Source organism: Sminthopsis crassicaudata, chromosome 2, assembly GCF_048593235.1.
Source record: "Sminthopsis crassicaudata isolate SCR6 chromosome 2, ASM4859323v1, whole genome shotgun sequence".
NCBI lineage: Eukaryota > Metazoa > Chordata > Mammalia > Dasyuromorphia > Dasyuridae > Sminthopsis > Sminthopsis crassicaudata.
In genome coordinates, this window is record NC_133618.1 from 559,130,210 (window position 1) to 559,143,137 (window position 12,928).

The 12,928-nt window shown below is 32.0% G+C and overlaps 1 protein-coding gene across 5 annotated transcripts in view; it reads right to left on the reverse strand.

Moving 5' to 3' along the window:
* Positions 1 to 9,419: 9,419 nt before the first annotated feature.
* Positions 9,420 to 12,928, reverse strand: part of MCTP2 (multiple C2 and transmembrane domain containing 2) — a 260,840-nt gene continuing 257,331 nt past the window's right edge. For all 5 annotated transcript variants that reach the window (XM_074295061.1, XM_074295057.1, XM_074295058.1 and 2 more), the window contains one exon: positions 9,420 to 10,956. In XM_074295061.1, the coding sequence (XP_074151162.1) occupies positions 10,888 to 10,956 (69 nt within the window). In that variant the 3' untranslated portion in view covers positions 9,420 to 10,887. The remainder of the gene's footprint in view (positions 10,957 to 12,928) is intronic.

The window sequence follows — 12,928 nt, forward strand, 5'->3', positions numbered from 1 at the left end:
AACATTCATTGACTTGACACTGTAACATTGCTGGTCACTGACAAAATGAGACTAAAATGTAGGTTTTCTGAATATGTATCTGCCCTTTCCAATACACCAGGCTGAAAAATATATTAAATAATGCATAATCAATTAAGAGAACTATTAGCAGCATCTCATTTCAAAGAACTGTTTAAGATGAACACATCATCAAATAGGTCTATTTTGGAAAGCTAGATCGGTACTCCGTTCCATAGTTGGACTTTCATAAAATATCTAGGGGTATCTCCAGAAAAGCTAGTGGGGATAATGTTTTAACTTTTTGGGAGAACACAACCCCAAAATTTCAAAAGAATTTGAAAAGTTAAAAATAAGGGATAATGATAAACAACAGTGGATCAAATGGTTGAGATGTTTCCAAGAGAAGGTCAAGTGTCCTATGTGATTTCATTTCAATATCTTTATCACTGAAATGAAAGAAAAAACCTAAATCACCATCAAAGCATATATCAACATTGTTAAACTAGGTAATAGTGCAAAGAGCAACCAGAAAAAAAGAATTATTCATTTAGTTCTTGTAAATATCCCAGAAACAGTCTTTTTAGTACATTATGGTCTTGTTTCAGCTGGTGACTTAATAGAATTGCCTATGTGTGTGTGTGTGTGTGTGTGTGAGTGTGTGGATGGTGTGGATGTAGGTATGTGGCACGTGTGTGAGCTTGTTATATGGGAAGTAAGTATTTATCAGTGTCGCTTATTTTGCCCTATCCTCTGAGTTTTCAAGCTATTTTCTCAACTTGTTTCAAGTGGGGTTGAATTTGGAGAGGAGATCAGACTTTTTTTTTTTTTATACAATTTCTGCTAAGAATCACCCAAAGGGAATATGATGACTAATGACACAAGTATCAGCTATAGTTTTATTACATCAAAATATTTGTTTTAAAACTTGCTAAACATGTTATTTGTCACTATAGTGATGATGGATTATGACTTTAGAGATGATAACCTAGCCCCCACAATTAAACGAATTGACTTAATTTTTTCATTTCTCTCCATGTACGTGTGATGTCATATTTCTATAGGAACAGAAGGAAGTCCTCTAGAGTTAAACAGGTTGTTATTTTCACATTACTGTTATTTTTCAACAGTCTAGATGATAACTTGGTAATGGCCATGTAAAAATAATTCCTATTCAATTATTTGTTGAGTAGATGGCCTCTAAGGTTAGTGTAAATAATGTAAAATATACTGAAATCTTTGGTTTTCTCTTTTACAAAACATGAAATGTACTTCCAAGACAAAAACTATAGCAGCATTAAAAATTGGAATAGATAAAAGAAAAAGGAATTGTCAATATGCAAATGCTTAGTATACATTTTTATTTAAATATTACTTAATATTTAATATTAATAATTTTGATTCTCCAACCAAGAGATATGATGATAAAGTACATTTTCTGGGATGGCTTTCCTCTAATTACCTAAATTTAAATATGTACATATATTTTATATATATATATAATATATATGTATATATATAATATATATATATATATATATATATATATATATATATATATATAGAGAGAGAGAGAGAGAGAGAGAGAGAGAGAGAGAGAGAGAGAGAGAGAGAGAGAGAGAGAGAGAGAGGAATTTGACTACACTTGTGACCAAATCAGTTGGGGAGAGGACAGAAGTAGAGGCAATAAATTAATAATTATGAATTATCAATGAGACATTAGGAATATTTATTTCAATAAACAGAAGTCTCCATGAGCAAGATACAATTGCAATTTTCAATATTTTGAGTACTGTCATAAGGAAAGAGTAATTCAGAGGATTTTTGATCTTGTCAATATGGAATTTCTGCCAGTGATTCAGATTTCAGCCCATCTATACTATTTCATTCTGTTCAATCACTGTCCATGTTCTCCCACAGATCCATCCAAAAAGTTGCTGTTCAGAAGGAATTTATCTTCTAGGTCTTTTATTTTTTACTAGTATTTTTCCCCCAATTGTGTGTCAAGACAATTTTTAGCATTCACTTTTACAAGATTTTGAGTTCCAAATTTTTCTCCCTCTTCTGAAAATGGTAAGCAATTTGATACAGGTTATCTCTGTGTGATCATGTAAAACATATTTCCATATTAGTTATAGTTGTGTGAAAGAAGAAACAGATGAGAAGGGGAAAAAAAAACCATGAAAAAGAATAAAGTGAAAAAGGTATGCTTTGACCTAGAATCAGAGTCCATTGGTTCCTTATCTATGTCATTCATAGTTGATCATCACACAATGTTGCTGATGCTGTGTACAATGTTTTCGTGGTTCTGATCATTTCACCTTGCTTCAGCTTATACAATTCTCTTCAGGCTTTTCTGAAATCTGCTTGTTTATCATTTTTTATTGCACAATAGTACTCCATTAAATTCACAAACCACAACTTTTTAAATCATTCCATAATGTTGGACATCCCCTCAATTTCTAATATTTTGTCATTATGAAAAGGACTGCTATAAGTATTTTTGCACATATAAGTCCTTTTTTATAATTATTTCTTTATGAAACAGAATTAATAGTGGTATTTCTGGAAAAAAGGATATGCACAGTTTGGTTGCCTTTGGGCATAGTTTCAAATTGCTATCTAGAATGGTTGGATCAGTTCATAACTCTCTACCATTTTTTATTTTACTTTTTTTTCCTGAGGCAATTGGGGTTAAATGACTTGTTCAGTGTCACACAATTATGAAGTGTTGGTATCTGAGGACAGATCTGAACTCAGGTCCCACTGACTTCAGGGCTGGTGCTCTATCTACTGCAACTTCTAGCTGCCTCTTGTACTTTACTTTTTTTATCATATTGGCCAATATGATAGTGGTATCCTGAAATTATTTCAATTTGCATTTTTAATTAAAAGTGATCAATTCTTCATATGCCTATAGAAATTTTTGATTTCATCTGAAAACTGCCAGTTCCTATTTTTTGACCATCAATTGGGAAACAACTTGTATTCTTATCTATTTGGCTCAGTTTGCTATATGTTTAAAAATTGTGGCTATATTGTTTCCCAAACTTTATGCTTTCTTTCTAATCTTGGTTATATTTGTTTTGTTTATACAATTTTTTTTAATTTTTTAATTCCAATTCTTAAATTTAATCAAAATTAATTTTTTTTTTTTACATTTCTTAATGTTCTCTATATCTTTCTAATCATGAATTCTGCTCTTCCCTATAGATCTGTCAGGTAAACTACTCTTTGTTCTTTTACTTTGATTATTTGTTACCCTTTTTGTGTAAATTATGCACCCATTTTATCTTATCTTGGTTGAAATGTTGATATGTACTTAACTTATATCTTATTGTTTTCCAGTTTTCCCAGAACTTTTTGCAAACTCTTACCCCAAAGGCTGGGGTCTTTGGGTTTATCACACAGTAGGTTACAATGGTTATCAACTTGTCCTATCTACTTAATTTATTCCACTTATCCATCACTCATTCTAAGCCAGGATTAGATAGTTTTGATGATTATTGTTTTTATCTCTTAATTTGAGTTTTTGGGATGTGAGGCCACTTTTTAAATATATTTTGTTAATTTCCTTAATATTCTTTATCTTTTGTACTTCCAGAAGAATTTTATTAGTATTTTTTAATTATATCAAATAATTTTTGGTAATTTGATTGGGATGGCCCCAAATAAGTAATTAGTTTAAATAGAACTGTCATTTTTATTATATTAGCTTGACCTATCAGCAATTTGTATTTATCCAGTTGTTTAGATCTTTGTGTGAAAAGTATTTTGCAATTGTGTTGATTTGGTTCCTGGGTTTGTCTTGGCAGGTAGATTCCCAAATATTTTATATTGTCTACAGCTATTTTAAATTGAATTTTCTTTCTCTTTCTCAGTGCTGGGCTTTTTTGATGATATAAAAAAATGCTGGTAATTTATGTAAATGTATCATATCCTACAGCTTTGTAAAAGTTGTTAATTATTTCAAGTAGTTTTAAAATTGATTCTCCAGGATTTTCTAAGTATATTATCACATCAACTACAAAACAGGTTTTTTTCCCCCTGTGACTATTCTCATTCATTTTCTTCTTATTGCTTTTTCTAGATTTCTAGTATTATATTGAATAGTTGTGATAATGGGCATTCTTGCTTTACCCCTGATCTTTTGGAAAGGCTTCCAGCTTATTCCCATTCTAGACAATACACGCTGATAGTTTCAGATAACTACTGCTCATCATTTTAGGGAAAACTAAATTCATTTCTATGTTCACTATTGTTTTTCAAAGAATAAGTTTTATATTTGTCAAAAGCTTCTTCAACATATATTGAGACAATCTTACAATTCTTTTGGTTTTGTTATTAATATGGTCAATTATGTTGACAGTTTTACTAATATTTCTTTCCTGGTATAAATCTAAGTCTTTTAACATTTTAACATTATGAGTGGAGAAGTTAGTTTTTCTATCTGTTGTCTCTTGCTCTTGTTACTTGTCTAACCCATCACTTTTATCAGTAATTTGTTTTCAACTAATATTAATATATTTCAAATTTCTCTGTTGGCCTTTGGGCCATCTGAAACTTTTATTCTTCAGGAATATTTATAGCACTGTGACATCACCAAAAGCCATAAAGTATTTGATTTATTTATTCTGTTAGGTCCTAGAAAGCTGAACTGGATGAATGGGTGTGACTTCAATGTAAGGAGCAACTTCCTAACAATTAGAGGAATGAGAAACACAAATGCCCCAGTGTCAGAAGTTGTCTAGGTCATAGAGAGCTATTAGATGTCAGATATTTTTCAGTCCTCTAGTCTATAATAATCTTTAAAACCTGGAGGCTTTTAGTTTTCTTCAGGTGTTTTTTCCTGACATGATTTGACTAATACAATAGTGAGCTTACTTAGTATACTGTGGTATTCAACAAAAGAAGAGTCATTTAAGTGCTGACTTGAAGAATTTAAGGGTGCAATGTAATAGAAACTACAAATCACTATTCAGAATTGTGACTTTCCATCAATTACCAGTTTAAAGTGGAAATAATGGTTTAGAGATTTCTTTATTTACATTTCACAACTGTTGTGCTATCAGAAATGTGATTTATTAATAGGTAAAAAGAATTGATATTAAAATGTAGAAGGATCTATAGTTTATTAAGTATGAACATCCTTTGTAAAACTAAATCATAAACATATGTAACTACCATTTGTACTTGTGAGAATTCTTTGGAATAATTGGTGATTGGTGGCTTTATGACAAATCCAGATTCTCATTTAAATTATTCCATACATCTAAAATGTATATAACAAAAAAAGGGAATCATTACTCAGAAGTAAAAGCATATTTTTTTCTCTCACTAATTTGTATGGATTTTTTTCTAAATAAGCATGTAATGAAACACTTAACTTGGTGTTTATATTTGAATATGGTCATTTGACATGCTAAATATCTATGAAGTGAACTTATGGGGAAAGAGAACAGAATATTATAGTGGAAATAATACTGAATTTGAGACCTACGTTATACTCTGTGGTCTTGAAAAAAAATCATGTATTCTCTTTGAATCACAGATTACTTGAATTAACAAATAAGAAACCCAAGATATATGATTTCTGAGTTTTCTTCCAGTTATAAAATCATTCCCTTTTTACTTTATATAAGAAATTCTAGGTTGCTAATGGTTGCTCTAGCCCAATGCCCTATTTTGACAGTAGTACTCAAAAAACTTTGATGAGGAAATATAGTAATAGTAATTTTTTTTTAGTATAATGTTCAGAAGATATGGACATACTCTAATACCCAAAGTCTTCCTTTCATAACATGCATCAGTTACAAATTTATCTAAAATTTTGCAGGAGCTGTGCATCAAGTTCCATTTTGGTATCTCATTTTGTCATGGATATGATCCTACATTCTCAAGAGATATGGGGCCACATTGTGGCAGGTTCTACCATACTATCTGATCTAGCCATGCCATCTAACAATCAGCACAGCTAAATATCAAGAATCTTATAACCAGTGGGATACTCATATGTTGATCAATTCTTTGATCAAAGCAATCTATGGAAACAAATAAAAGAAAGGTCTACAATCTTATAAGAATCATCGATTTCTGATGTAGGAGTCACTTCTGAATCAGCTAGCAATACATAGACAATCAATTTCTTAGATTAAAAATTAAATTTCATATACACTTGGAAAATAAAAATGAGAATAAGTCATGGAGCAGAACTAAAATAATTCCAACATGATCTACTCAAATTAGCTGAAAATGACAAAAATAGTAAATGAATAGAGGAACAAACACTGACAATTCCCTAAGGAAGTTTAACCAATATAAATAGGCTGCCATGAGACCAAAGAGGTCTAGAAAATACATTATGTTTTTGACAATCACAGAGATATGGTATACCGTGGATACACTGGCTTAGAATAAAATCTGTTTGCAACATCTTAAACAGAAGAATGATAGAGATTAGCAAAAATGCCCTCTCATACAATAATGAGAGGAACTTAAAGAGGAAACAAAATTTAATGAAATCTAGTAAAAAAAAGATTCTCTTAAGCAGAATTAGAAGATTTAAAGATAGAAACAAGAACAACAATTAATAGTTGAAAATGCTTAAGATATGTAAAGATGTATGTATTAAGTTCTTTTCATTATCAAGGATGGTGGAGATATCATATTTGGACAGTCCTTTTATGTGAAAATGGTACTGAAGAAAATAAACATAGGAAAATTAATTGTATCTAGAACAAGCATGTGGAGAGAAGATGTTAATGAATTGATTCTCAAGGGATTAGAAACAAGGGAATCTACTAAAGGCATAGAAAAAATCTTGGCTCTTATAAATAAGACAACTGAAGTAGTATCATTAACTATTGAACCAAATGGCTACTTTGCTATCTATTCAACATTTTTATAGTAGAATTCCCTCTTCTCCAACAACTCTTCTCCCCCACACCCTACATACATTAAGGAAATGCTTGATAAAAATTTAAGAGAATAGGCAGGTTTTTCTAAATGATTTTTCATAGCATACAATATCTTTGTGATCACACAAATTCACAAAATTTGGAGAATGCAATACTCCCATACTTGCCCTTAAACAAGAGAAATATAAAACAGAGAAATGTATTCATAACAATGGTGTATATCTTTGAAATAAAGAATATCTTTCATATAATCCTACTTGTGTATGATATACTATCAAATGTTAAAACACTATGGATCTTATTAAGAGGCTCTACAATCACTCAAAAAATGCTCCCTAGTCTAACCATGCACCTCAGGAAAATAAGTGAATAAAAAATACCTTCTTTAGAATGAGATGAGAAAAATCAACCAGGAACTGTAAGTAGTAGAATTATAAATATAAATATAAAAAATGAAAATCTCTACTCTCAAGAAGTTTATATTCTAATGTATAACTATGACATTAGAGTAGGAAAACATTAGAATTCATCTATTATATATTGTGAAACCATAGATCTGGAAATATAATAGAAGTCATCTTATCCAACCTTTTAATTTTACAGATGAAGAAAATAAGGATTTTTTTATGTTATATTATTTGCTCAAATGCATACAACACAAAGTGGTAGAAGTAGAATTTGACCCTTGAATCTCCCACTCTAGACCCAAATCTCTTTCCTCTGTACCATTTTGCTTCTTGGTTCAGACAGAAACATAAAAAAGCAATCAAAAAGTAAAAAAATTGGGCTGGAGTGCTTTAATACTACCATCCCATTTCTTTCTGAAACAAAAGTTCATCTTCTTAATTTCCTTGAAGCACATTAAAAATGAAGAATTATGTAGGGAAATTATATAAAACATACTGCCAGAAAAATGTAAGACTAGAAAAAAAGCAAGCTGCTGGGACTCTTCAGTCATGTCCACTTCTTTGAGATCCAATTGTGATTTTCATGGAAAAGATGCTGAAATAGTCTGCCATTTTCTTCTCTAGCTCATTTTACAGATGAATAACTGAGGCAAACAGGGTTACTTACTTCAGAACACATCACTAGTTAAGTATTTGAATCCAGATTTGAATTTATGAAGATGAGTCTTCCTAATTTTAAGCCCAGTGCTCTATCTACTGTGCTACCAAGCAGTCACAATTAAAGAAATGGTTAACTAATAAAAAGTCTGCATCCTCTACTGTTGATCATATGTTGTTGAAAGAAAGCATTGACAGCCTTTATATATTGGGTGAATTTTGCTGTGTTGGATTTATGAGAAGATATGGTCAAGATTTACATAGAACAAGCAAGTCTAGGTTATGATTTGCATGATTTGAAGAAGTAACTACATAACCTGAACACAAATCTAGAAAACAATATCAATTGAAAGGTCATTTCTGATGATTGACATGTAGCCTCAAGTCCTTCCTAATAAAATGTTTGTTGACTTTTAAGGTCTGTTTATTTAGTTAGCAAAAAGATTAGTGGCTTCCTTATGTGGTTATCTAATGCAATGAATTAGTCCCAGAGTCTGTAACTTTAAAAAGCCCAAGTTACCACACTTTATAACCAGTCAATTATTTCATTTTGAAAATCCCACACAAAAGAACGCTGATAAAAATACTGGGTCGACTTTGGAATAAATAAGGGGTTATTCGGCTGCTGAAATTTTTCATTGAAATGACTGATCGGATCTCACATGTCTGTTTAAAAATGTCTGCCTTAGGTCCTTACAAAATGACAGACTATGATAAACTAGATGATAGTTGGGAGGGAGACAATGAGGCATTGTTTACAAAGAAGATTGACTAACTGGCTGAACAAAAGAGATTCTTGGGTATCTATTGTATGTACAAGTAAGAGCTTTACTGAAGCTTTTGTAATTTTTACGAAGCTCTTTCCAACCAGCTTCATTAACTTGAAGTAAATCAAATAATGCAGAAATTTGACTTAGCCAGAAAGACAACCCAGAAAAGATACAATATGAAGAAAAACAGACACAGGATGATAAGGTTTAGAATCTTTGGCATTTTTCATAAATATTTCACTTAAAGATTATTAAATTACAACCTAGAAAAATACTAAAGCTATTAAATCAAGTCTAATTTGTCGTCCAACTTAGTTTTATATAGATATATGAAACTGCACATACAAAGTTATGTCAATAAAATACATTTTTACAGACTTAAATTTCATTTGAAAAAAGATGGTTCCATTTAATTCTATATTTTGACAGAATCAAAACTTTTAATTATTTGAGGAAGAATAAATGTTCTGTAACATGATGGAAATGGAATGGCAAACATGTAGAGATTATTTTCCATTCTTAGATTGCTTTTGCTTTCTGATCTGCAGTAGGATTTTAGGGCAAATTCTTTTTTTGTATCTTACTCATGATTAGAACATTAATCCTAGATTCTGGTATTAGAAAGTAGACATAAAGATGTCCCTAAATTAAACCCAATAACATAGGAGTTATTTCTTTTTTTCAAATTTTTATTTTGGTATGTCCAATGACTAGCATAGTGGCTGGCAGTTATGGGTGTTTAATAAATATGTGATGACTTAAATGAAAAAATCTTATCATTTTATCTATTAACCTATTTTAGAATAATTTTGAAGATTCTTTAAGGATCATAAATTCCACAGCTGTGAGTTCTCTGCTCCACCAGTACATGTAAAAATTAACAGCTGAAATTTTAGACATTCTACACCCACCCACTCCTTAAAATAATCCGCCTTCCTTTGCCCAACATAGTGATAAGCCACTATACATTTTACAAGGTTCGTCCTGTGAAAAACATAAAGTCTATCCCCAGACCTAGAAGAACCAGACTCATATTAAACCTCTAATAGTACTTCTCTGGGCTTCAATTATCTTGTATGCATGATGAGGTGTTTGAACTAGATGGCCTCTGAACTCCTTCTCCTTCTGGATCTCAGGATCTAAACCTTTCTTTTTGTCCTGGTAGGCCAGCACCAGGATTTGCTAACATACCCTTTGGAGACTCAGTGCCATCTTCATGTCAGAATAAGGCACTGGAGGAGATCATTAAAAGAGATGCATTTATATGTCGAAATCAAGTATTGGAAGGAATAATTTTAATCATCAGAGACCTAATTTTTTTGTCTTCTCAATCACATTTTTAAAATCAACTATTTCTAAAACTGGAGTGTTGAGTGTTTTTTTGACAAACAATAGCAAATGATGATACTAATAAAATCAATGAGATACTATTGGAATGACACTTAAAAATAAACTCTTTCTGGGTCAGAAGATTGTATTTCTTTAATTTATTCAAACTGGTTGCTCCTGACATATCCATTGCCAGCAATGGATTTTATGTTGCAACGTGGTGTCCAGCACCAAGAAGTTAATTGCAACTAGATAATAACTATTAAGATCATTGAAGCTTCAATTTTTCCCCACTTCTGGTCATCATGAGATACATGCTTTTAAATCATGCATTATCTGAAAAGATCAGAAGTTAGAACAAAAATCTTGAAATGAACAATGACCTAAAGGAAGATGGAAAAATAGCTCTCAAATCTTAGTGGTAAATCTGTTGGAAGCATGCCAAAATTTCTCCTGAATCCAAGAAATCTAGACAATGTTCTTGGACAAACTAGCCATTGGCATTCTCCAATAGGGAAGCCATGATACTGAAGGTCTTATTCCAGTTTTTCTGAGAATGGAACAGTTGTGCACATTCTCTGGATTGTCTCCTGCAATTGGGCTGACCCTCTGTGCCAAAAAAAAAAAAAAAAAGAAAGAAAAAAAAAAGAACAACCCAGTGCCAATACTCCATGAGTCCCTACAGGAAAGAGTTGGGAGAATAAGAAATAAATATGCCCTTCCAGAATGACTATATGGGCAATAATGGTTTTAGTGCTGGTCTAAACCAAACCCCCCAAAAGATGCTGCATTCCAAAGTCGGTATGTGTCCTAGAGAGCACTCCGCTTCTTCCTAAGGGGACTGTGGTTGCTGTATGGTTTCAATTCAGCGTACTGCACCTGTAAAAACAAATAGACATGACGTATGCAACTAGGTAACTCAAGCTCACTACAGTGTGTGTTAATGGCTCCCCAAGGACAAACCAAGGGAAACTAAGGAAGGTTCAAAAGTAATGAATCATTTTCTAAACACAGGAACATGGGGGATTAATTGCAGGAAGGATTTGAGAAGTCATGCATCATTTTATGAAACCAAAATATTAAAAGCAGATTTTTCTAATGAGATGCATGGATTTCTACCTGCTCTCAGCACTGCAAGGTTATTTTCGTGTGTGCCAGCATTAACCTGCAAGTAAGTTTAATAACAGCCTCTGGGGGATTTGAAAAGCATGTGTATCTAAGTGTGCAGCAGTATAACTTTTTCAGAATTATTCATTTTCAAATGAGCATCTCAAAATTTGAAAAATATCAGCAAATTATACATGTTTATTTTTATTCAGAGGGGAAAAGTGTTAAATCTGATGCTGGTCCCAAGAATTATATATACTTCTGTTAAAAGTGAATTTTGTTTACAGTGTAATGGCTAAAACATATGTGATAAATATGACCATGGGAGAGTCTCTAGCGGCAAACTGTCTATTGTATTATTGAAAAGTATTCCCAGTGAAGCACTGAGATTCTAACTCATGTTCCAATATATCTTCCCTTAATCTTCTTTTTTTCTTACTGTACTTGTGTCAGTAACAAACTGATCTTAATGCTATGAACATCAGTCCTTAGCCTATTGTATAGATGTGTTTCTGAGTAGTTTTGATGGGAATTTCAGCTAGTTAAGAGGACTAGAGAATTGGATTCACAAGTAGCCATATGAGTAATAGTGAGCTGTGAGCACAAAGTGGTCCAGAGCAAGAGTTTTAAGATATGCATAGTGGAATGGCTTTAATTATGATATTATATTACACGCCACATGTGCTCACTATTTTTGGTGTTTGTGCCAAACTCCCTTAGGATGGTACATTCTATCTCACAGATTCTAGCAATACTTCCTCACAAGAAAATAAATGAAAAAAACATCTACTTCCTTAGAGGAGTCAGGGATGAGCTCTAAAGAGAACAGACCCAGTTAGGAGAATAGTATAAATATAAATTTCAAATATTACACAAAAAGAATTGGGCTATTTTTACCTTTAAATGTAAATGTCAAAGGACAAACCAACAGCAGAGTGAACATATATTGATCAAATAACAGTGAAAATGAATAGGAATAACCAAGGAACTCTTTCCTCAATTTATTCATGTTTTAAAGGAATCTACAGGCTTTGAAGTTATGATTTTATGTAAACATGCCTGAGGGTATATTGACAATTATTTTGTAATCTCTCACGGATTAAAAATAAAATCTGATTGTAGGTTCTTTCAGATAATGGCTCATTTGTTTGATTACTTCCCTGAAATTTGCCACAAAATGTCTCCCTAAGCAGCAACCTTCTACCTCCTATTTGTTCTGCACCTGTAATAGCTCCCATTAAAAAATGAAATACATTTTTAAAAAAAGCATACTGCTTCTACTCTAGGTCAAGAGAAGGATTAGCCAATTAAATAAGACTAATTTGTATAATATCTTATTTGGATTTCTGATCTCAGCAAATTTGGGAAAAGAGGATCTTACCAGATGAAATTATAACCATCTGCTAATAAAGGATTTTTTTTTTACTGATCTCAAATCCTTTTATTCAGTTCCTTAATCTATATTTATTAGGAGTAAATGGGACTTAAAACTGAGAAGATTCAGGAGACCTGGATTTTAGTCCAGTCTCTCTCATGAATTTCATGTTTCCTTGGCTTTACTCCACCTCTTCAGACCTCAGTTTCCTCATCCAGAACATAGTGAGGTTAGACTGGATGGTGTCTATGCTATTTCCCACATCTAACATTTTCTATCTCTGTTGATTCCCAGGTCTGCAGAAGAAAAATAAGGGAGTTTATCCCACCAAGCAGATAATCATGGCAAGCACAAAATGAAAAGAATAAT